Below are 24,983 nucleotides of genomic sequence, written 5' to 3'. Positions count from 1 at the left end.
GTGGCCATGATCAGCCGTGGATAACAAAGAGATACCAGTGATGATGCAGGTGGGGTGTGATAACATTACGGTTAGGGCCACAGCCAGTGGAATGGAACGGGAAAAGAAGACCCATTCAGCCAGAAACGAATCCCAAACAAGGATAAGAAACACCCCAAATTAAAAACGGATAAAGGAAATCATTCCAACCAAAACGTGAGAAATGATAGACAAATACATTGTCATAAAAGAGGAAGAGAAAGAGAGAAAGGAGAAAATTAAGTGAAATGTTCTGCATCTTTAGGAAAGAAAAGATCAAGAGGTAAGAAGAGAAGACAGTGATGATTCTCCATGTTCATACCACAGACAACAGATATGGGGGGGGGGGGTTGTGCTCCAATCCATTTCATTTCAGTCAAGTCATTGAATTTGGATTTACTTCCTGAACAGCTGGTTAGGGTGGGGGGAGGTATGCCAGCCTCAAGCCATGCACTTAAAATTCCCCATACCAAATAGGAACAGGAAGTGGGCAGGTAAAGAGAGGAGCGAGAGACCATGCAGGAAGCTGCAGCCAGCGTTGCATTACTACCCAACAGATCTTTCACATAACCTACTGTACTCTACAGGGCTTCCGTTCTGGGAGTTGTCACATCCTTACACAAGGTTTCTGTTCCTTCTACCCTCCTTCACTTCGTCTAGCCCTTCTTATCTTCTCAGCAAGCAGTGTCAGAGAACAGGGGGATGGGGTTGGAGGAGAGCTGGATTGGGGGATGATGTGGGGGTATGGATAGCGAGCTCTGTCGTCATGGGGAGCATTCTCCACAAACTGTCTGGACAGACTGACAAGCAGATGCTGCGTGAGGAACCAATGCTAATTACAGAGAATTAAAATACAACTTTTATATTTTATTATTTTTTGAAATGGAGGAGAGGGGACCCTGTAGTTGGCACTGTCCCAGCATATGGAGCGAGCAATATGTGTGTGTTTCATTTTAGTTCAGGCAGTGGGCTGGACACCTACCTGCGCATGCAGTCGAGGGCCTGGGAGAAGACCTGTGGGGCCATGCCATGTTCGTGCTGTAGGATCAGACACTGCTCCAGGGTGACGGACATGGCAGTGCGGTCCTTAGCACTCTTACAGCTGGTGAAACGTACGCCGTTCAGACGACGACAGATCTGGGGAGGAGAGATACCAGGAAATAATAGACAGCTGCTCACTACACAATGATTCTTCAGGCCTGCTCTGGATCCTCATTAGTAACATCCATACAGAATGAAATGGACTGGACTCAAAAGGATAATCTCCAATAATTAATTAATTGCCCTGCAGCGAAAAATGGGCCTACCTCTGCTGCCTGCCACAGGATGTCTACGTTCTTGTTCTTCCTGGCGTGGACGTTCTGTCCCAGGAACCTCAGCAGCTCTGGTAGACACGTCTGGGAACGGGACCTGGGCAGGCCTGAGACCGGGGGGGGATGTTATAGGCTACATCTTAACAATATTCTCCATATTGGGCCATTTACTTCAGGTAGGACCATATAGGGCCATTTACTTTATGGTGACTTACAGTCCTCAGGTAGGACCTCCTTGAACTGTTGATAGTAGGAGTTGAGTCTGGCCAGACTCTCTAGGTTAATGATCTCCTGCAGAGACGTGTCTCCAAACCTGTCACAAACAGGAGACATGTCAACAATACAGGGACATCACCCCTCTTCACCCCTCTATCATTCCCTCCCCCCGCTCACTTCTCTGCCAGCGTCTGCTGTTCGTTGATTCCCACGTTGAAGAGCACCGGCTGGACGCGCAGCAGCATGCCGTTCTGGATCTCCCGCGGCAACGCGTCAAACATGGTCTCCGGCAACGGGATGCGGACGTTGAAGCCATCCCGGTTGCCCGTGATGACCGGCAGCATGTCGGGGGAGGAGCTGGAGGTTGCCTGGGTCACCTTGAAGGTGACGTTCCGTAGGTCCATGATGCCAACCGACATGTCCTCCAACATGGACAGCTCCTCACCTGGGAGGTATGTGAGAGAGTGAACAATTACTAAACAGAGAGGGAGAATGAGAGAAAGAGAGAGGAGGGTGTGTACTTTACCGTAGGTGCTGAGCAGAGACTCAAACTGGGCCAGCAGGCCGATGGTGTAGAGCTGCCTGAGGAAGCCATCGTCACGGAGACAGTTCCTCAGCTTGATGATGAAGCCACAGATGAGGGCAGTGAGCTGGAGAGAGATATTAACATTAACACTGAGTGTACAAAACATTAGGAACACCTGCTCTTTCCATGACAGACTGACCAGGTGAAAACTATGATCCCTTATTGATGTCACTTGTTAAATCCACTTCAATCAGTGTAGATGAAGGGGAGGAGACAGGTTAAAGAAGGATTTTTAAGCATTGAGACATGGATTGTGTACGTGTGCCATTCAGAAGGTGAATGGGCAAGAAAACATTGAAGTGCCTTTGAACGGGGTATGGTAGTAGGTGCCAGGTGCACCGGTTAGAGTGTGTCAAGAACTGCAATGCTGCTGGGTTTTTCACGCTCAACAGTTTCCTGTGTGTATCAAGAAGGGTCCACCAACCAAAGGACATCCAGCCAACTTGACAACTGTGGGAAGTATTGGAGTCAACATGGGCCAGCATCCCTGTGGAACACTTTTGACGCCTTGTAGTCCATCCCCTGACAAATTGAGACTTATGAGGGCAAAAGGGAGTGCAAACTCAATAGTAGGAATTGTTCCTAATTTTGGTATACTTGGGGTATATTAAACACTCAACATTCACTTACATTTACACACATTCTACCTCACTGCTTGTGCGTGTCTGTATGTACGCGCATGTGTGTTTGCTAATGGGTGTCCGTGCACACGTGTATATGAATCTGCGTGTGTGCGCACGTCAGTATGTGTGCATGTGTCCTGTGCTGACCGTCTGGCAGAATACCACGTCTCGTCTGTACTGCAGGGACAGGTCCATGGCGATGGTAGGAGCACTGTCCTGCATCAACAGGAACACCATGGAGCTCTTAGCCTTGTCACTCATCATAGCCACACACTCTGTCAGCGTGGTGAGGAGAGGGTACAGCGCCTCGCTCCACTCCCCTGGGCCAGACACACACACAAAAACAGAAAGACACACACAGTAACACACACACTATGTACTCTTCTGCATTGAAAGCATCCTGAGAGACCCTTGAACTGCTGCTGCAACTCCTTCATACAATGTGAGACAACATGTGAAAACACATTGGACTTCAAGGTACTAGAAACAGATGTCATATATAGAGCTAGACGAAGCAGTAGCACTGAGCTGGGCTGCAGCTAGAAGCAGTCAGAGAGACGGGACAAAAGCAGGGGAGAGGACAGAGCTCTTACCTGGGAACGCATCCTCGCCACTGGGGCTGCCATCTGGAAGGAGTGGAGGTGCCACATGCATGGTTAGGGAGCGCCATCAGCAACATGGCAGACAGCACACACAGTACAGTAAGCACATAATAAGCTAGCTGGCTACAGTACATAGGCTAAGCTGGTACATAGGCTGAGCTGGTACATAGGCTAAGCTGGCACATAGGAGGCCACAGCAACGGGACTTTGGCTGGCCTCCAGAATACAACAAGCACTGACAGACCTACCTAACACAGAGAAAAATGAACCATTCACAAAAAGGAAATATACATCTTTGGAATGTTTAAGAATTTTTTGTACACAAAAACAAGGTAGGCCAATTCTAATAGGTTGAGATATGATGAATATGACAGCAGTATGATGATATGACAAATGTGCATGACAAAGCAAAAAAGCAAGTGAAGTGAAGAAAGAAACCTACATGGGTTTGCGTCAGGGCTGGGTGGGCATGCATGAGTCAGATTCAGGGTGAGAGGAGGCAGGAGGGAGGATGATGATGATGGTGAGGAAGGTAGTGATGGTGAAGGCTCCTCCTGGGTCATGCATTCGGGGTTGATCCAGAATGCCCTGGTACTCTGGTTACCTTTTTTACTGCTGCCGCCCTGCTGGTGGCCTGGGGTAGTGTCCCCCTGGCTGCTGTCGCCAGGCAGACGGTCCTTCTGAAGGAGTTTGTCCACCCGCTGGATGATACACTCCAGACTCTTGTCTACATTTACCCACACCTTCTCCTGGGGGGAGGGAATGAAGAGGGGAGGAGGAATACAAAAGAGAAGAACAGTGTGGGGGAAGGGAGAGAAGGGTGGAAGAGAGGAGAAGGGAGGAGAAACGAGAGAAGAGAATAAACAAAAGCTAATCAAATCTAGAGTTCCAGTCTAGACATCTGATGGACCAACAAACCAAACAACAAATCCCTCAGTAAACACACTGCCTTCTTCCCTACATACTGGAACTGTATTTAAGTGCTCCTAAATCACACAGGCTAAACTGGAGTTGACCTGTGAACCCCTGGTGACCCCTTGCCTTACCCACTCCTCCTCGTGCCAGTCGACGTGCAGCGAGGAGCGGCTGTTGCATCCGCTCCACTTGGCCAGCAGCGTGTCCTGGTCGTTGCGCAGGACTACTTGATCGGTGGCGTCGGCGGAGGGTGACGCCTTGGAGGCGATGTACTCAGGGCGCGCCGCGTTCAGCGCCTGGATGGCCGAGGCCAGCAGTTTGCAGTCGCACTCCGTCACCAGCTGGCGAGTCTGAGGGTAAAGGTCATACGAACCACACAGCGGGAATTGAGCCAAGCAAGAGAGGCCATTCTGTATTCTCTTCCGTCCACATGATGACAAATTAAATTGGTCAAATAATATATCAATCTCTTTGGGTTTATGACTGAAGACAAAATACACACCCCACCAAGTTCAGTAAAACAGCACAAACAGACCTGGTACCAGGCTAGAGGCTCTCCTTCCCCAACAGACCTGGTACCAGGCCAGGGGCGCTCCTTCACCAACAGACCTGGTACCAGGCCAGGGGCACTCCTTCACCAACAGACCTGGTACCAGGCCAGGGGCGCTCCTTCACCAACAGACCTGGTACCAGGCCAGGGGCTCTCCTTCCCCAACATACCTGGTACCAGGCCAGGGGTTCTCCCTCACCAACAGACCTGGTACCAGGCCAGGGGCGCACCTTCACCGACAGACCTGGTACCAGGCCAGGGGCGCTCCTTCACCAACAGACCTGGTACCAGGCCAGGGGCTCTCCTTCACCAACAGACCTGGTACCAGGCCAGGGGCTCTCCTTCACCAACAGACCTGGTACCAGGCCAGGGGTTCTCCCTCACCAACAGACCTGGTACCAGGCTAGAGGCTCTCCTTCACCAACAGACCTGGTACCAGGCTAGAGGCTCTCCTTCACCAACAGACCTGGTACCAGGCTAGAGGCTCTCCTTCCCCAACAGACCTGGTACCAGGCCAGGGGCTCTCCCTCCCCAAAAGACCTGGTACCAAGCCAGGGGCGCTCCCTCACCAACAGACCTGGTACCAGGCCAGGGGCGCTCCCTCACCAACAGACCTGGTACCAGGCTAGAGGCTCTCCCTCACCTTATCAGCCAGGATGGCGAGGGTCCTCTCCAGACCGTTGGCAGAGCGGTCCTTGGCGGCGCGGGACAGCCTCTCAGCATAGTAGCTGACCTGGGTCTTCAGGGTGTTGATGTGGGAGATGATCTCCTTGGCCCGGACAATGTCCTGGGGGATGTACACTATAGACTGACAGCTGGACAGGGCACTGCTGCAGGGACGGACAGGGTGGGGTGTTAAGAGAACACAGCATTTACCTTGAGTCACTCATACAGTAGTCACAGAGACGTAGACACAGAGACCGTAGTCACAGACACACAGAGACAGTAGTCACAGACACACAGACAGTAGTCACAGACACGTAGACAGAGACAGACAGAGACAGTAGACGCAGACAGTAGATGCAGATGTGTAGACAAAGATGGTAAGAGCACACACAGGAACATGAGACTGAATGTGCACTGCATTCTGGGAACTGAAGGAGATTGTATTTCTGCAACATTCTCTCACACTGCTTGACAGATTACACAGCTAGCTGCATACAATACATATGTGAATAATTCAACTCTGTTAGAATATTCTACTCTGCAGTTCTGGGACTGAGCTGAGCATCCACATCCGCATGCACAAGCCTGTTCCTCACCTGGAACACAGACAACACTACCTAGACATCATAGAAGCAGATATTCAGAGTCCAGCAGACAGTTTAAGACTGTACAATGCTATTGTTATGGATCTGTCGGTCTCTGTAGTTCTATGCCTCTGAAAACCCATAGCAAGCACTCGTAGATCACCCTTTGTCCATATACAGTAGCTTACGATGGTAACTCACAGGCGGCCATTGTGGATTCACACTTACAGTGGTGAAACACAGGTAGGTGACAGTGACTCAGCCTCACAGCTAAACAACAAACTCAGTGACGGCGAGCAAACAATTACTTCCGTGCAGAAAGAACCAAACAAACAGTGGGGAGAATAAAATGACTAAAGAAAAGAATCAGAGTACATAGGAACTCACCATTCTTCCTCATAAACGCTGATTAGAAAATAAAGATGCAATTGGAAAAAATTAAAAAGCCAGAAAACTGAAAATCATCTTTGAAATATATAAATATAATTAACGGGAAATGCCAAGGCTAAAAGCAGCATAGCACGTAGTGTACAATGAGAAAACGGACAGGAAGTCGGCCGTCAGAATCATGCAGATCACGGATCATGCAGTAGCACAGGAACAAGGGAAAACAGACGTACACGGATTTGATACATGAAGCATTGCATTTGACAGTATGTTGTGGGGTATCATTCATTAACCACAGAAATAATATTCTCAGGACCTGATTCTCAACTGTATAATGATGTTAATGTTTAGACGAAAGCAGTGGTTTGTGTTTAATGCTGGTATTTATTCTGCCTAAAGGGTTAAAACCTGTTAAAACACTAAACATATTTCGTTGTAGTCCAACGGTCCAATACCATTTTAAAAAGGGTTGGGGAGAGGTACAAGGGTGTTTCTCTACCAAAAGACTTAGGATTCACTTGATTAGAAATGTGTCCGTTAAAAACAAGAGACCTAAAAAGCCAAGCCCATACACAGCCAGATAATCAGTCAGTAGGGTTGTTAGCTGAAAAAATGTGATAAGATTAGTGAGCATTGGCAGCAAGAAGGATACGCCTAATACAAAGGTCTAACCAAGGTTCTACCACAGTTCCACCTCTTTATGAGGTTCTGTACTCACTGTTTCTTAGCCTCCTCGAACTTGGTGATTTGCTTGCGCAGGCCGCTGTTCTTGAAGCCCTGGCAGTGGGCGGCGGGAGCCCCGATAGTCACCACGTCATACGTGTGGTCTGGGGGAACATAAATATTAAGGCCAAAGTGGAGAGCTGCATGAACATCCAGGAGGGGAAAAACAGGGAATGGGGCTCAGCTCACCAAAGCCAGACTCATCCTGCACCCGCATCCTCTGGACATGAAGGTTGGTGGGTATGAACTCCAGCTTCCTCTCTGCCTTCAGGTTACTGGCCTTGAACGACGGACCTGGAGGAAAGATCAGAGAAAAGAGAGAGGTGGAATAGACAGAGTAGGATTATCATGTTAAACCACAAACCAAGCACCTTAGAGAAATAAGTTAGTGAGTGTGTTACTTGTAGTCGTGTGTGTGAGTGTGAGTGTGTGAGTGTGTGTGCGTGCGTACAGTACTAACCCTTGTAGTTGGTGAGGTCAGAGAGAGTCTCCTGGTAGGCGAGGATGATGTTCTGGTACTGAGTGACTATCTGTCGTCGAAGGTTCTCCCAGCATGGTGACAACTCTCCCAGCTCCTCCAGCTCACAAACCCTGAACACACACACTTCGGCAACTTAGGCATTAAGTGACATTTTATTAATGCACACTCAAAAGAATCCCTGGACCCGGTCATAAATGTGCATGTCTGTCTCTGTGTGTCTCTGTGTGTGTGTGTGTGTGTGTGTGTGTGTGTGTGTGTGTGTGTGTACCTGACAGCGTCCTCCTCCAGCAGCAGTTTGACATACTGTCTGGGGATGTTGAGAGACAACACACTTTCAGCCATCTGTTCAAGCACCCGGAGGTGGTGGCCGTCCGTGGTGGGGAAACGGTACATTCTGGACATGGTGCCTCCAAATACTGAGACACACACACACAGAAAATGCTCAACGTCATCTAACACAATCTCTGAATCATTTCTTTTGCTCCACAGTTGAGTAATAAATGATAAAGGACCTGCATATTTCAAAAGGTCCTATTTTGTCTCGGTGATGATTTAAAGTGTAAGAGAAGCGCGTGAAAAAGTATTTCCTTCCTAGAGGACAATAAGCCATTCCACTGTATACAGATGTCTGTCCACACACACACACACACACACACACACACACACACACACACACACACACACACACACACACACCTGAGAGCGGTGACTAAGAAAAGCAACACTCTCACTCTGAGCGTACGGGTAATGACATTACTCAGTGAAACCTGCTAACATCCAGCCATGAGGGACGGATCGGATGGATGTCCAATCAAATCATTTAGAGGCGCACAAAGCATTTTTTACAACAGAATCACATTAGGTGAAATGTTACGGAGGAGGATACCGAACTGCATTTGTCTCAGGTGACACATGAAATATTGGCGCCTGCTTACAAAGCGTCTCAGTGGGGAGACAGACTCTTCTAGTGGGATTTGGTAGAGGTGGTGCCAGTGGGCTGAGATAATGGGACAGACCCAGATGTCCCTCCTACCTGATGTCAGCAGGGTGTCTTTGCATAAAGATGCATATTTGGCTCTGACACCCATGGATTCTGTCAGGCTCTCATCCACCGGAAGCACGGTCTGTGGCACACAGGGATAGAAGAGTCACACATGCAGGATGCACACACACACACGACCCTGGCCACGGTCTCACAGGTCACGGGTGTCTGACATTTGGTGTCAGCGATAGGGATCCGGCGGAAGTCTCGGAAGCTCACCCTGCCATTGATGGTGTCTGGTAACCTGGCAACAGGCAGAGTCCTCTGGTCCCTCTTCTCCTCTATCTGCCAGGCCATGATGGTGATGTTCCCCACTTGCTTGTTCTCTGCAGATCTGTTCATCAATAACACACATCAATAGGGCTGTCAACGGCATCCCCCAGGATCACACAGTCTACAGTCAAGCAGCAACGATCAAACAGCAAAAAACTATGACAGACCCAAAACAATCTAGCTGAAAAATGTATAGGCTTCATATTTACATTACTATGGAGTCATACATTTAAGCATCCTCTTCGGTTATAAGACAATAATAATTTGGGTGCTATTTCACAAATGTACAAGTATATATTACACATGTGTGAATTAGATTAGACTCCTCCTGAGACCCCCCTCACAGAGTGGGGTCACGGCCAGGGTCAGCCTTTGATAATTAAAGAATGAAACAGGGTTAGTGAGCGTTGGCAGCCAGCAGGACACACCTGATACAACATCAACCCTGGAACAATTAGGGTTAAGTGCCTTGCTCAAGGGCACATAGATTTTGTTTTACCTTGTCGGCTCAGGTTACTGGCACAGCGCTCCAACCGCTAGGCTAACTGCTGCCTTACCAAAGGCATATTGTATTTAACTAGGTAAGTCATTTAACATCAAATTCTTATTTTACAACGACGGCCTACCCCGGCGACGCTGGGCCAATTGTGCGCCACCCTATGGGACTCCCAATCACAGCCTATTGTGATAGAGCCTGGATTCAAACCAGGGTGTCTGTATTGACACCCCTAGCACTGAGATGCAGTGCCTTAGACCACTGCACCACTAGGGAGCAATTAGAATCATAATGACAAATGAATCCTGTCTGATTCAATTCCATTGTTGGGACTGATCAGAGAGGTGTTTATGGTGGAACCCGTCTGTCCCTCACACCTCAGGTTTAACCCGTCTGTCCCTCACACCTCAGGTTTAACCCGTCTGTCCCTCACACCTCAGGTTTAACCCGTCTGTCCCTCACACCTCAGGTTTAACCCGTCTGTCCCTCACACCTCAGGTTTAACCCGTCTGTCTCTCATACCTCAGGGTCAGGTGTAACCTGTCTGTCTCTCATACCTCAGGGTCAGGTGTAACCTGTCTGTCTCTCATACCTCAGGGTCAGGTGTAACCTGTCTGTCTCTCATACCTCAGGGTCAGGTGTAACCTGTGGTTCTTCTCCTGCAGCAACTCCTTCACAGGAAACAGAGCTGAGCCCAATAAATACATCTAGGTCAGGAGAAAGAGAGAAAGCGAGAGAATAAAAAGAGAGAAAGCGAGGGAGGGAGTGAGCGAGAAAGGATACAGAGACAGACGTCTAAGAAAACAACACTCCCAAGGTGGCTGGTGAGGGAAGGGAGGTGATGAAAGGAATGGGACTGACCTAGTAGTTGATTATCTGATGTGACCAGGACATATTACTTGGTGTTCTAATGTCATCTTATCTAATATCATTCTACTCACCGTGCCCTGAGAGCGGTCTTTGACGTCATACACAGACAGCTTGACCTGCGTCTGCTGGTTGATCAGAGAGTCCAGGAAGAAGGCTATGCTGCTCAGGAATATAGGGTTATTGGTGCCCTGTAGGGGAAAGCAATCAATCCATGAAGCTCTCATTGTTGCTTCATCTAAACTGTACACATACAGAAAGATATTAGTTAACAACATTGTAAAATCATGTTTTATTGTCACATACACCAGATAGGTGCAGTAGATTGTGTTGTTTTACAGGGTCAGCCATAGTAGTACGGCGCCCCTGGAGCAAATTGGGGTTAAGTGCCTTGCTTAAAGGCACATCGACAGATTCTTCACCTTGTTGGCTTGGGTATTCGAACCAGCGACCTTTCAGTTCCTGGTTCAAACTTTGAACCACTAGGCTACCTGCCAGATAACAACATTCTACAATCATATAGGAACACAACAGTGCAGTGCAATGGACGGCCCCAGGGGGCAGGGCAGAGGGGCGACGGCCCCAGGGGGCAGAGGGGCGACGGCCCCAGGGGGCAGAGGGGCGACGGCCCCAGGGGGCAGAGGGGCGACGGCCCCAGGGGGCAGAGGGATGATGGTCTGTCTCACCTCGATGATCTCAGTCTGGGCGTGTTTGGTCCAGAAGGCCTGGGGAGGGGTGGTGCAGCTCACTGCCACAAAGCTGTTGGGTTTCCGCTCCAGAGCTGGGGTCACCAACTCATTACAGGCTGGGGAGGGAGGGACACAGCACGTTGGAATGCATGGAAGAAGAAATTAAATACAAATTCCTATAGAAGTTAATTTACTGTACTCACCCACACTGAACTCTAGAACAGGCTCATCTGGATCCTGGCTGTTCCCTACAGAACAGCAAAGTAGCATTAACTCACAACAGTGATAAAACCATGTCGGTGTACCTTGATATACAGACTGGATAAACAGGATGTGTACAAGACAGGAAGTAATTCCATTACCAATTGTTCATCACATGGTCTCTCATATTGTTTGTTTCCTTGATATTGTCTGTGTCCAACACACAACCCTTTCCCATTCTCACCTGCGAGCGCCAGGCCGATCATCTCAGAGGAGAGGTCAAAGGTGTTGGCCCGGTACACTGACCAGGGTCTCTGGTGGCGGGGGCTACGCTCTCTAGCCTCCGACATCCTGATCCTGCTGGCCTTCTCCAGGGGGGAGGAGAGGCACGGGTGGTGGTGGTGAGAATACACACACCCTTGTACTGAGCCACTCCACGGCCCCGCCTGGGCCTTCCTCTACGAGCTGAGAGAAGGAGGGAGAGAGAGGGAGAAAGAGGGACAATGATACACATAAGGGACCACACCAATTATACGTCCATTCACATCTCCACTCTGACCATTGTTTCTCTCCCTCTCCCTCTCTCCTCTCTGTACCTCCCCTTCACCTTCTCCGCTCACGTTTTGCTTTTGGTGCAGGAGCACTGCAGGCTGTGGAGGTGGCTGGACTCCCAGAGGAGAGGCTAGTCCACATACAAAGAGAGACAGGGATGGAGGGACATCGATAGAGAGAGCAGCACGTGTCTGTGAACATGCAGTTACATATCATTACTCTGCATCAGCAGCATCCCGAGGGCACTGCATCCATCTCTCTGCTGCACAATCTGCTCTCAACCACATCTGACAAATTAGCTTATTTGTGTGTGTGTGTGTGTGTGTGTGTGTGTGTGTGTGTGTGTGTGTGCGCGCGCGCGCACGCACGCACGCGTCCGTATGTCCCTCAGTGTGCGTCTATATGTGTACTGGAGTGTGACTTCCTAGCAAGGCTTTCGTCCATGGAGTCCTAAATTATTCATAGATTTCAGAGTTTTGATACATTGGATGCATTGTCTTTGTTTGGGCACAAAGTGTACAACATGAAGTAAACACAGACTGTCCTTTAGCCTGCCAGCAGAAATGAACAAGCTCTGAATACGACAAAGTTATTCGTCCTCTTTACACAATGGTCTCCCGTTATTTCATAACTGTTGCTTACAATTTCACACTATTATTTCAAGGTGCACTTTATCACATTAATTCAGAGAGAAGTAGGTGTCAAATCACATATTTCAACCCTTGTGTCATCAGTTAATTGATAGCATAGAGGAACAGAGTTAGAAAACGTATCATCTTAAACCATGGCAGCATACAGTGCCTTCAGAAAGTATTCAGAACCCTTGACTTTTTCCACATTGTTAAGCAACAGCCTTATTCTAAAATGTATACAATATTTTAGTCCCCTCAATCTACACACAATACCCCATAATGACAAAAGTGAAAAGGTTTTGATTTTTCAAAAAAAAAAAAAAAAAAATATATATATATATATATATATATATATATATATATATATATATATATATATGGAAAGGCACACACCTGTCTATATAAAGGTCCCACAGTTGACCGTGCATGTCAGAGCAAAAACCAAGCCAAGAGGTTGAAGGAATTGTCCGTAGAGCTCCGAGACAGGATTGTGTCGAGGCACAGATCTGGGGAAGGGTACCAAAACATTTCTGTAACATTGAAGGTCCCAAAGAACACAGTGGTCTCCATCATTCTTAAATGGAAGAAGTTTGGAACCGCCAAGACTCTTCCTAGAGCTGGCCACCGGGCCAAACTGAGCAATCGGGGGAGACGGGCCTTGGTCAGGGAGGTGACCAAGAACCCTACTTGTCACTCTTACAGAGCTCCACAGTTCCTCTGTGGAGATGGGAGAACCTTCCAGAAGGACAACCACCTCTGTAGCACTCCTCCAAATCAAGCCTTTATTGTAGAGTGGCCAGACGGAAGCCAATCCTCAGTAAAAGGAACATGACAGCCAGCTTGGAGTTTGCCAGAAGGCACCTAAAGGACCATGACCATGAGAAACAAGATTCTCTGGTCTGATGAAACCAAGATTGAACTCTTTGGCCTGAATGCCAAGCATCACATCTGGAGGAAACCTGGCACCATCCCTACGGTGAAGCATGGTGGTGGCAGCATCATGCTGTGGGGATGTTCTTCAGCGGCAGGGACTGGGAGACTAGTCAAGATCGAGGGAAAGATGAACGGCGCAAAGTACTGCGCTATCCTTGATGATAACCTGCTCCAGCACGCTCAGGACCTCAGACTGGGGCGAAGGTTCACCTTCCAACAGGACAACGACCCTAAGCACACAGTCAAAACAATGCAGGAGTGGCTTCGAGACAAGTCTCTGAATGTCCTTGAGTGGCCCAGCCAGAGGCCGGACTAGAACCCGATCGAACATCTCTGGAAAGACCTGAAAATAGCTGTGCAGCGAATGCACTGTATAAGCTGGCATCAACTGAAGAAGGGTCTGGATAGGCATAAATGGAGCAACAGGTGCCCTTCACACAAAATAACAATGAGTGGTGACATGTTTTTCTCAATATTCAACTGACACTTTCATATCAGTGATGCGTATTCCAAATATAGAGCGCATTTCTGCTCTCACTCTTCATCACAAAACCATCCAATGTCCCTCCCACTCCTCTTCCCACACCTCCCCCTCAGGGGACATAGTTCATCCAGGAAAGCCCTCAGCCATTGGCCAGTTAGCCCAGGAACCAGGCCTCTTCTCAAACAGGAACAATTAGCCCATTTACACTGAGGCTAGAGGCTGTGGGTAATAGACCAGCCCTGGTCTACTTAACAGCTTCAATAGAGATCCACACTCTATTTCTGTCACTGTTAACAGCTGGAGTATAGTAGCTAGCAACAGCCCACAGAACCAGGGCTAGAACACCTCAGAGAGACTAGGTCAGGCAAGGAGGAAAAACTCAGAGCTGCTTGCTTTCACATACGTCTATTGACAATACCCAGCTTAGTCAAGATGATCAACACTGCCTGGATGTACCGTATAAACAAAACCACTTATCAAGGTTCCGTTGAACGCTTTGTTTGTGATACCACAGGTCCACTGCTGGGTTAAATGACAAGTGTTGGGCTGATATGTAGAACATCCTTTATGCAGAGCGCCTTTCAAGCGTTCATGTGGACTATCCCAGAGATTCAGCTGTGGCGAGATAATACAAACAGCAGGATGTTGTTCTAGGGATTCTGATGGAACCACTCCTTCATCTGCCCCCGATGGTCTCCATGGTAACAGTGCGCTCTTCAAAGTATCACTCTGGGCCTTGCTCAATGAAACACACTAACCAGGTTTCCTGAAGAAAAAGGTTTGCTTATTTAGTTGGACTGTAAGGACATAGACATGGCAGAAGGGTTAGTCATCAGCTTGACTGGATGATGAGTAGGAGCAGAAGGACGAGGACATCCTGCTAGCTTAATGATGTCTGCTCTGATCAAGTAGATAAACTTCCCCTGCAGGCCAGTGTTTCTCCTAGGTTACATCAAGGACATCCTGCTAGCTTAATGATGTTTGTTCTGATCAAGTAGGTAAACTTCCCCTGCAGGCCAGTGTTTCTCCTAGGTTACATCAAGGACATCCTGCTAGCTTAATGATGTCTGCTCTGATCAAGTAGGTAAACTTCCCCTGCAGGCCAGTGTTTCTCCTAGGTTACATCAAGGACATCCTGCTAGCTTAATGATGTTTGTTCTGATCAAGTAGGTAAACTTCCCCTGCAGGCCAGTGTTTCTCCTAGGTTACATCAAGGACATCCTGCTAGCTTAATGATGTTTGTTCTGATCAAGTAGGTAAACTTCCCCTGCAGGCCAGTGTTTCTCCTAGGTTACATCAAGGACATCCTGCTAGCTTAATGATGTTTGTTCTGATCAAGTAGGTAAACTTCCCCTGCAGGCCAGTGTTTCTCCTAGGTTACATCAAGGACATCCTGCTAGCTTAATGTTTGTTCTGATCAAGTAGGTAAACTTCCCCTGCAGGCCAGTGTTTCTCCTAGGTTACATCAAGGACATCCTGCTAGCTTAATGTTTGTTCTGATCAAGTAGGTAAACTTCCCCTGCAGGCCAGTGTTTCTCCTAGGTTACATCAAGGACATCCTGCTAGCTTAATGATGTTTGTTCTGATCAAGTAGGTAAACTTCCCCTGCAGGCCAGTGTTTCTCCTAGGTTGTATCAAAAGAAAGGAAGGGAACTAAATACCCGGACTGCATAGACCAAAATATTTGAGGCTATGTTTAGGCAGGGGTGTGCAACAGAGCTAGGGAAGGGGGGTGGGCGTCCCGCCTAAGCATTCATAGGGGAAACCCTGTTGGAGAGACACACATCCTCAGAGTGCCTTCAGTTAGGCATCATTCCACAGAGGCTGGGCTGGGGGCTTTCCTGGCAGGAGTACAAGGTGCTGGAGGCCTGTCTTGTCTAATCAGGCATAAATGCTGGATGAGAGCCCATCGATAGCAAGCGGATGCTGCTGGTGGTGAAAAGCTCAGCAGATACAGGTCTGGTTAGCACACTCATCACAGATCCTCTTCTGCCCTGCCAGAGCACATGTGGCTCTGGTCAAATAAAATGCACTATATAGGCAAAAGGGTGCACTTCAGGGAATGAATCCAAATGTCTTGTATGTGCTCTCTGTACAATGGATCAACATTGATTGAATTCATTGTCAGGTTCTTTGGCTACTATCTACAACTGTTCTGTAATTGCCTGGGAATATGGGCCACGTTGGTAAGAGCCAAATGGTAGCAGATAGTGGTAGGCCTGATCACCGACAACAATGGTGCCAGGATCGTGGACTACAGTAAAGGGAGGGCCAAGCACACCCCCATCCACATCGACAGGGCTGTAAGGGAGCGGGTTGAGAGTCAAGTTCCTCTGTGTCCACATCACTAAGGAAGTAACATGGTCCTCACACACTAACACAGTCAAGAAGGCACGACAACACCTCTTCCCCCTCAGGAGGCTGAAAAGATTTGTCATGGGCCCTCAGATCCTCAAAAAGTTCTACAGCTGCACCATTGAGAGCATCTTGACTGGCTGCATCACCGCCTGGTATGGCAACTGCTTGGCATCTGACCGTAAGGCGCTACAGAGGGTATGCATACGGCCCAGTACATCACTGGGGCCAAACTTCCTGCCATCCAGGACCTCTATACAAGGCTGTGTAAGAGGAAGGCCCTAAAAATTGTCAAAGACTCCAGCCACCCAAGTCATAGACTGTTCTCTCGACAAGCGGTACCAATGCACCAAGTCTGGAACCAACAGGACTCTAAACAGCTTCTACCCCCAAGCCAGAAGACTACTAAATAGTTAACCAAATAGCTACCTGGACTATCTGCATTGACCCCCTTGCACAAAATATTTTGACGCATCACATACACTTCTGCTACCGTTTATTATCTATCCTGTTGCCTAGTCACTTTACCCCTACCTACATGTACATATCTACCTCAATTACATCGTACCCCTGCACATCGACTCTGTACTGGTACCCCGTGTATATAGCCATGTTATTGTTACTCATTGTGTATTCCTTGTTTTACACATTTGTTCTATATTTTTCTCTCTGCATTGTTGGGAAGGGCCCGTAAGTAAGCATTTCACTGCTAGTCTACACCTGTTGTTTATGAAGCGTGTGACAAATGACATTTGATTTGATTTATAGCGCGAGAGTGAGGAGACCCTGATGATTAGTAACTCATATGAACTGGGCCACATGGGCTTCTGGAGCGTCCACGGCTCAGTTAACAAATCCTTGCTGGGTTTCTGACGTGGTTTCTTACACCCAGTAACAACTGGAGAATACCGTACAGACTGGGCCGGGACCAGACTCGGTTCAAACCGGTTTCTAGGTTTGCGAATACGGGTCTGATGAATTCTCAGCGTCTTCGTTTTACCTTGGGCACCTGGTACTGTAGGTTAACCAGATATGAGTAAACAGAGACATTGACACTTGTGACATTGTCCTCACCAGAGAAGCTAAGGACTTACAATGCGATGCATATGTTTCTACCTGATTTAACTTTAAAAAAAGGAGGGAAGTGACACCAACGGCGACAGCTAGTTTACTGGCGTCCGATCTGACTGGCAGGGTTTAGTGGATTTCACTTCTGCTGTTAAGATAAGTCGAATGCTGCACACAACTGGAAAGCTCTCTATGAAGGAACCCGGTGAGTGAGTGAGTGAGTGCGTTTGTGACATTGAGGACCCTGTGAGGCGTCCAGGGTACTGCCTGAAATCAGATTTCTCCTTTCTCTCCCCGTTTACTCCCCCTCCTTCCCTCCTTCCCAGCAGACTATACTCCTGCTAATTCCACCGTTAATGAGTCTAATTCAGCCGTGTGACGCAGTGACTCCATCAGAATTACCAGCCAAGCGACAAGATCATTCTTTAATTTGTCTTGAATCAAAAAACCTCAGCTTGCCTTGGTTACGAAAGCAACTCAAGGCTCCGTGTTTCTTCCCATTCGGTGCTGGTTTCAGGACCCTCCCTCCGTAGCTCCACTGAGTGGGATTGACCCTATCACACGGAGGGGTCTTGTCCAACCACACCTGGAAATGAGGATGTGTTTGTATCAAGAGTTTCTCTGCTCTCAGTCTCAGACAGTCTCCAAGCCTGAGAAGGGCAGTGTGGAGGAGAGCTTAGTCCTGTTGCCCTTAAAAGGCAAAAAACTGTTTCTGTGTTGACTGACTGCCAAGGTTCTGACTGTCTAGGCCAGGCATCACGCACACACACACACAAACGACGACGAGCTAAACGCCTACCGTCTCAGAGTTTCCTCAGATCTTGACTTCCCATCTCTGCCTTATCAAACACACCTATACAGAAGACAGGATAACGGCTCTCCCTCCATGTCACTAGTTTCCATCTTACTGTCGTCCTCCTGCTCTCCCAGCCCACATGAGTTATTTTTACGGCCCCAGCCTTGTCTAAACAGACTTCAACTCTGCACCACACCAGTATCATAATGACTATGGAGAAGGTAAACACTGCTGGAGAGCAAACAGAGTACATTCATTAAAAAAATTCAAATCTCTTTTGACACTAACGGTGCTAATTTTATCTGTCTAAATGAGGTGCTGTGAGTAAGCCCTGTATCAAGGTCAAATAGCACTGGACTCAGAATTTAATAGTCAGTCTCCATCAAAATAATATCTCCAAAATCTTAGACTTATCTGCCATTTTCATTTCCTGAATAAATATCCAGATGAATTTGTAGGTGCAAAAGGTCTTACATATTCTTCACCTTTATTTGTATGATGTAGAGTAGTTAGTGTTGCCCTCCAGACTAGAGGTCGACCGATTAATCGGCATGGCCGATTTTCAAGTTCTCATAACAAATCAGTAATCGGCATTTTCGGAAGCTGATTATGGCCGATTACATTGCACTCCACGAGGAGACTGCGTGGCAGGCTGACTACCTGTTACGCGAGTGCAGCAAGGAGCCAAGGTAATTTGCTAGCTAGCATTAAACTTATCTTAACATAATCACTAGTTAACTACACATAGTTGATATTACTAGGTTAACTAGCTTGTCCTGCGTTGAATATAATTGATGCGGTGCCTGTTAAATTTGTCATCGAATCACTGCCTACTTCGCCAAATGGGTGATAATTTAACAAGCGCATTCGTGAAAAAAAGCACTGTCGTTGCACCAATGTGTACCTAACCATAATCATCAATGCCTTTCTTAAAATCAATACACAAGTATATATTTTTAAACCTGCATACTTAGTTAATATTGCCTGCTAACATGAATTTCTTTTAACTAGGGAAATTGTGTCACTTCTCTTGCGTTCCGTGCAAGCAGAGTCAGGGTATATGCAGTAGTTTGGGCCATCTGGCTCATTGCGAACTGTGTGAAGACCCTTTCTTCCTAACAAACACCGTAATTCACTTGCCAGAATTTTACATAATTATGACATAACATTGAAGGTTGTGCAATGTAACAGCAATATTATGACTAAAGGATGCCACCCGTTAGATAAAATACGGAACGGTTCCATATTTCACTGAAATTGAAATGATAGGTCATTAATATGGTCAAATCCGGAAACTAAGGCTCGTATTTGTGTGTTTATTATATTATAATTAAGTCTATGATTTGATATAGCAGTCTGACTGAGCGGTGGTAGGCAGCAGCAGGCTCGTAAGCATTCATTCAAACAGCACTTTCCTGCATTTGCCAGCAGCTCTTCGCTGTGCTTCAAGCATTGTGCTGTTTATGACTTCAAGTCTATCAACTCCCGAGATTAGGCTAGCAAATACTATAGTACCTATAAGAACATCCAATAGTCAAAAGGTACATGAAAAACAAAATGGTATTGAGAGAAATAGTCCTATTATAACTACAACCTAAAACTTCTTACCTGGGAATTTTGAGACTCATGTTAAAAGGAAGCACCAGTTTTCATATATTCTCATGTTCTGAGTGTCATGACGTTGGCCTGTGGTTAAGGTTTATGACCCCCCATAAATACCTTTCTCCCTTCCCCTCTCTCTCTGACCCTACTGAAGGACTGTTGAATAGCCTTTGTTAAATATAGAGAGTATGGGAACATAAAACAAGTTGGGGGAAAGGAACCATATTTCGGTAATAGAACCAGTTGGAAATATGCGTTGGAACTTAATGAGTATGGATGTCAGTTCGGTTGTCATCTGAGACATTATGACAGATGACAGGACGACAAACTGTACCTGGGAAAGTCTACACATTCTAGTTATCAGATTCACATGGAATTGTTGTGCAATTTAAATGTTTGATATTGAAACTGTTTGTTAGGAGTTTAAATGTCATTTTAGCTTCCAAATGAGAGAATTGGGTTTTCATAAGGAAAGAGCCCTGATCAATCAGTGGCCCGCCCCTGTGAAGAGACAGGGGTTATAAACGATGAAACACACCCTTCTCCCCTCGCCACTATATAAGTCAGTGACGAAAACGTAAATCAGTCTGTTCCGGGTACGTGAGGTCTGCAGCCTCTGCGTTAAAAGGACACATGTCAAGTACAGAACTAAGCCAACCTCGGCGTGAGCTTTGGTTGCAAATGGTATGAACTTTGAACCCTTATTCACTACAGAAGTGATACTTCCTAGCCGTTGAGTTAGCAGCGGCCGCTGTAGACGTGGGCTAGGAAAGGACGGACGACGGATCCAATCTAACACACAACGAAGATACTACAACGTATCCATTTTACCACCCGTGACATTCTTCCGAGGACAGGAAGATCTCTGTTGGCCAACACGGCCAGCATCTACGACCAACCTACCGAAGTGCAGCTCAGAGTAAATATTTATTGCATTTTCCTATTCCAAATGGGCGGTAATTTAGAATGCATACGATATTGTATTTACGATAGCAGAGCCGTTTGTGTTCCTCAGTCTTCCCGCTCTTTCATTCAAGCCCAACCCCCTTTCTTTGTATAACAAGCCACCATGCCGGTTTAGCCCACTAGGGCACATTCTCCTATCATTTCCTTGTAACCATATTTGTTTTTGCATTTCTGTGAGTTTAGTAAATAAATGATTTTAAGACAATTGATGTATGGATAACTCATAGTGAAGACTGGGTTTGTGCAGATAACCAACAATTTACGACGTTTGGAATGAGATTGACGTGAGGTAAATAACACATCATTAATGAGGAGACAAATCGATCAGATATTATAATATCTGAAAGTTATTAGGAAAATTATAACTTTGTAATCTGAATATTTTCCTTGGTGCCCCGACCTTCTAGTTAATTACAGTTACACGATTAATCAGTTTAATCGCGTAATAATAATTACAGAGAGTTATTTGATAAACATGTCTTCAGTTTAATGATGCCAAATACACGACATGAGCAAGGAACTTAAACGTTTTTTACAAGCTTTTTTACAAGCTTTAGCTTTTTTACATGGGACTTATTGCACTTTTACTTTCTTCTCCAACACTGTGTTTTTGCATTATTTAAACCAAATTGAACATGTTTCATTATTTATTTGAGACTAAATAGATTTTATGTATTAAGTTAAAATAAAAGTGTTAATTCAGTAGATGTAATGGTCATTATTACAAATATATATATTCTAAAATAAATTTAAAAAAAAAAGAATGCGGGCGATTAATCGGTACGGGCTTTTTTTGGTCCTCCAATAATCGGTATCGGAGTTGAAAAATCATAAATCGGTCGACCTTCACTCCAGACTAGACTGGCTGCCTAGTTCCTACAGTAGTGAGAGCAGCCCTCCAGACTAGCTGCCTAGTTCCTACAGTAGTGAGAGCAGCCCTCCAGTCTAGCTGCCTAGTTCCTACAGTAGTGAGAGCAGCCCTCCAGACTAGCTGCCTAGTTCCTACAGTAGTGAGAGCAGCCCTCCAGACTAGCTGCCTAGTTCCTACAGTAGTGAGAGCAGCCCTCCAGACTAGCTGCCTAGTTCCTACATTAGTGAGAGCAGCCCTCCAGACTAGCTGCCTAGTTCCTACAGTAGTGAGAGCAGCCCTCCAGACTAGCTGCCTAGTTCCTACAGTAGTGAGAGCAGCCCTCCAGTCTAGCTGCCTAGTTCCTACAGTAGTGAGAGCAGCCCTCCAGACTAGCTGCCTAGTTCCTACAGTAGTGAGAGCAGCCCTCCAGACTAGCTGCCTAGTTCCTACAGTAGTGAGAGCAGCCCTCCAGACTAGCTGCCTAGTTCCTACAGTAGTGAGAGCAGCCCTCCAGACTAGCTGCCTAGTTCCTACAGTAGTGAGAGCAGCCCTCCAGACTAGCTGCCTAGTTCCTACAGTAGTGAGAGCAGCCCTCCAGACTAGCTGCCTAGTTCCTACAGTAGTGAGAGCAGCCCTCCAGACTAGCTGCCTAGTTCATACAGTAGTGAGAGCAGCCCTCCAGACTAGCTGCCTAGTTCCTACATTAGTGAGAGCAGCCCTCCAGACTAGCTGCCTAGTTCCTACAGTAGTGAGAGCAGCCCTCCAGACTAGCTGCCTAGTTCCTACAGTAGTGAGAGCAGCCCTCCAGACTAGCTGCCTAGTTCCTACAGTAGTGAGAGCAGCCCTCCAGTCTAGCTGCCTAGTTCCTACAGTAGTGAGAGCAGCCCTCCAGACTAGCTGCCTAGTTCCTACATTAGTGAGAGCAGCCCTCCAGTCTAGCTGCCTAGTTCCTACATTAGTGAGAGCAGCCCTCCAGTCTAGCTGCCTAGTTCCTACAGTAGTGAGAGCAGCCCTCCAGTCTAGCTGCCTAGTTCCTACAGTAGTGAGAGCAGCCCTCCAGACTAGCTGCCTAGTTCCTACAGTAGTGAGAGCAGCCCTCCAGACTAGCTGCCTAGTTCCTACAGTAGTGAGAGCAGCCCTCCAGTCTAGCTGCCTAGTTCCTACAGTAGTGAGAGCAGCCCTCCAGACTAGCTGCCTAGTTCCTACAGTAGTGAGAGCAGCCCTCCAGTCTAGCTGCCTAGTTCCTACAGTAGTGAGAGCAGCCCTCCAGACTAGCTGCCTAGTTCCTACAGTAGTGAGAGCAGCCCTCCAGACTAGCTGCCTAGTTCCTACAGTAGTGAGAGCAGCCCTCCAGACTAGCTGCCTAGTTCCTACAGTAGTGAGAACAGCCCTCCAGTCTAGCTGCCTAGTTCCTACAGTAGTGAGAGCAGCCCTCCAGACTAGCTGCCTAGTTCCTACAGTAGTGAGAGCAGCCCTCCAGTCTAGCTGCCTAGTTCCTACAGTAGTGAGAGCAGCCCTCCAGACTAGCTGCCTAGTTCCTACATTAGTGAGAGCAGCCCTCCAGACTAGCTGCCTAGTTCCTACAGTAGTGAGAGCAGCCCTCCAGACTAGCTGCCTAGTTCCTACAGTAGTGAGAGCAGCCCTCCAGACTGGCTGCCTAGTTCCTACAGTAGTGAGAGCAGCCCTCCAGACTAGCTGCCTAGTTCCTACAGTAGTGAGAGCAGCCCTCCAGACTAGCTGCCTAGTTCCTACAGTAGTGAGAGCAGCCCTCCAGACTAGCTGCCTAGTTCCTACAGTAGTGAGAGCAGCCCTCCAGTCTAGCTGCCTAGTTCCTACAGTAGTGAGAGCAGCCCTCCAGACTAGCTGCCTAGTTCCTACAGTAGTGAGAGCAGCCCTCCAGACTAGCTGCCTAGTTCCTACATTAGTGAGAGCAGCCCTCCAGACTAGCTGCCTAGTTCCTACAGTAGTGAGAGCAGCCCTCCAGACTAGCTGCCTAGTTCCTACAGTAGTGAGAGCAGCCCTCCAGACTAGCTGCCTAGTTCCTACAGTAGTGAGAGCAGCCCTCCAGACTAGCTGCCTAGTTCCTACAGTAGTGAGAGCAGCCCTCCAGACTAGCTGCCTAGTTCCTACAGTAGTGAGAGCAGCCCTCCAGACTAGCTGCCTAGTTCCTACAGTAGTGAGAGCAGCCCTCCAGACTAGCTGCCTAGTTCCTACAGTAGTGAGAGCAGCCCTCCAGACTAGCTGCCTAGTTCCTACAGTAGTGAGAGCAGCCCTCCAGACTAGCTGCCTAGTTCCTACAGTAGTGAGAGCAGCCCTCCAGACTAGCTGCCTAGTTCCTACAGTAGGCGCTGTCTGCCTTACTTACAAATCAAGGCTTTGTTCATGTCAGGGAGAGGGAGGGACTGACGTGAGGGGACTGTTCAAATTAACATTTGGGTTGAATGCATTCAGTTGTGCAACTGACTAGGTATCACCTTTCCTATCCCAGAGGGAGGGGGAGCCAGCTGATCCTGTCAGAGAGGAGCAACAGACTGGATCTGACCAGAGGAGGAGACATGTCAGAAAAACTAAAAGGAAGGATATTTCAGTATTTGCTCCACTTCCCCTAGCTGTAGATAGCGGAGTATACAGCAGAGTAGCTATGATCTGTATCTGTGCATTGAATTTGACAGTGACCGAGGCTACAGGACTGCCAAGTCACAGTCAGAGGTAGTGAGGCGTGTAACAACACATGATGCTAACCAGAAGGAGACATTTTCACAATTTAACCTTCACATCTGATATTCTGTCTGCCATGGCCTGGCTCCACACACCACTCTTCAAAGTGATAACTTGCTTTTTGAAGGTATGTGTGTGCCTGCCAGTGTGCACGTTAGTTTGAAGCTCTGTGTGCTTCCTTCCATTTCAGAAGCAGTCCTGCATATACTCAATCCAGATGGTCCCTGCATCATCAGTCAGAGACACTGATCAATGGACTGGAGCCACCGGACCACCCTCTCCACACACACACACAATAGGAGTGCGTGTGTTTTTTTTGTCACGGTGTGTGTTTGGGCTGTCCCCAGAAGAAGAAAAAGAATCTTGGTCGGCCGAAAGTCGTCTGTTCCTTCAACCAATTGAATAACATCTTCATATCTCAAAATCATTGTCATGTGCTAAATCAAAATTCTATCCAAATCTAAATGAAAAGCCTAAAAAGTTACTTCTATTGCCAACCACGTAAAAATAGCCTACATTAAGCCAACAAATAAAAACATTGCAGCCTGCAGGTAGAAAACATCCTGATAAAAATAAATATCCTAGAAATCACATTGGCTACAACGTCTGCAACGAACTTGAAACATTGTATCAACTATTAACTTGGGTCTAGCCCGAAGCTTGCGCTGCTACAACATTGTATGTAATATTCTGGGCCGTTAGAGTGTCCCTAACCAGCGAGTAGCGGGACAGACACAGCTGTAGGCTACTTGCTCAAGGGATAAGAAGCAGGACTTGGGCAAAAGCTCACCGAAG

General features: G+C 47.4%; 1 protein-coding gene across 13 annotated transcripts in view; it reads right to left on the bottom strand.

Moving 5' to 3' along the window:
- The window catches only part of LOC115196245 (type I inositol 3,4-bisphosphate 4-phosphatase), a 49,896-nt gene that overhangs the window by 6,437 nt on the left and 18,476 nt on the right, over positions 1–24,983 (bottom strand). For 2 of the 13 annotated variants that reach the window (XM_029756873.1, XM_029756878.1), the window contains exons 2-23: positions 11,477–11,697; positions 11,235–11,279; positions 11,029–11,147; positions 10,417–10,533; positions 10,103–10,182; positions 8,926–9,040; positions 8,698–8,788; positions 7,933–8,080; positions 7,644–7,774; positions 7,373–7,477; positions 7,179–7,287; positions 6,461–6,478; positions 5,467–5,653; positions 4,405–4,623; positions 3,801–4,107; positions 3,350–3,382; positions 2,904–3,076; positions 2,074–2,197; positions 1,725–1,992; positions 1,547–1,644; positions 1,326–1,438; positions 1,001–1,155 (exon numbers count right to left, since the gene is read on the bottom strand). In XM_029756873.1, the coding sequence (XP_029612733.1) occupies positions 1,001–1,155; positions 1,326–1,438; positions 1,547–1,644; positions 1,725–1,992; positions 2,074–2,197; positions 2,904–3,076; positions 3,350–3,382; positions 3,801–4,107; positions 4,405–4,623; positions 5,467–5,653; positions 6,461–6,478; positions 7,179–7,287; positions 7,373–7,477; positions 7,644–7,774; positions 7,933–8,080; positions 8,698–8,788; positions 8,926–9,040; positions 10,103–10,182; positions 10,417–10,533; positions 11,029–11,147; positions 11,235–11,279; positions 11,477–11,582 (2,861 nt within the window). In that variant the 5' untranslated portion in view covers positions 11,583–11,697. The remainder of the gene's footprint in view (positions 1–1,000; positions 1,156–1,325; positions 1,439–1,546; positions 1,645–1,724; positions 1,993–2,073; positions 2,198–2,903; positions 3,077–3,349; positions 3,383–3,800; positions 4,108–4,404; positions 4,624–5,466; positions 5,654–6,460; positions 6,479–7,178; positions 7,288–7,372; positions 7,478–7,643; positions 7,775–7,932; positions 8,081–8,697; positions 8,789–8,925; positions 9,041–10,102; positions 10,183–10,416; positions 10,534–11,028; positions 11,148–11,234; positions 11,280–11,476; positions 11,698–24,983) is intronic. The other 11 variants (XM_029756881.1, XM_029756883.1, XM_029756877.1 and 8 more) reach the window with 9 other exon arrangements.

This window comes from Salmo trutta, chromosome 6 (genome assembly GCF_901001165.1).
Source record: "Salmo trutta chromosome 6, fSalTru1.1, whole genome shotgun sequence".
NCBI lineage: Eukaryota > Metazoa > Chordata > Actinopteri > Salmoniformes > Salmonidae > Salmo > Salmo trutta.
This window is presented reverse-complemented; position numbering and strand designations above follow the sequence as displayed.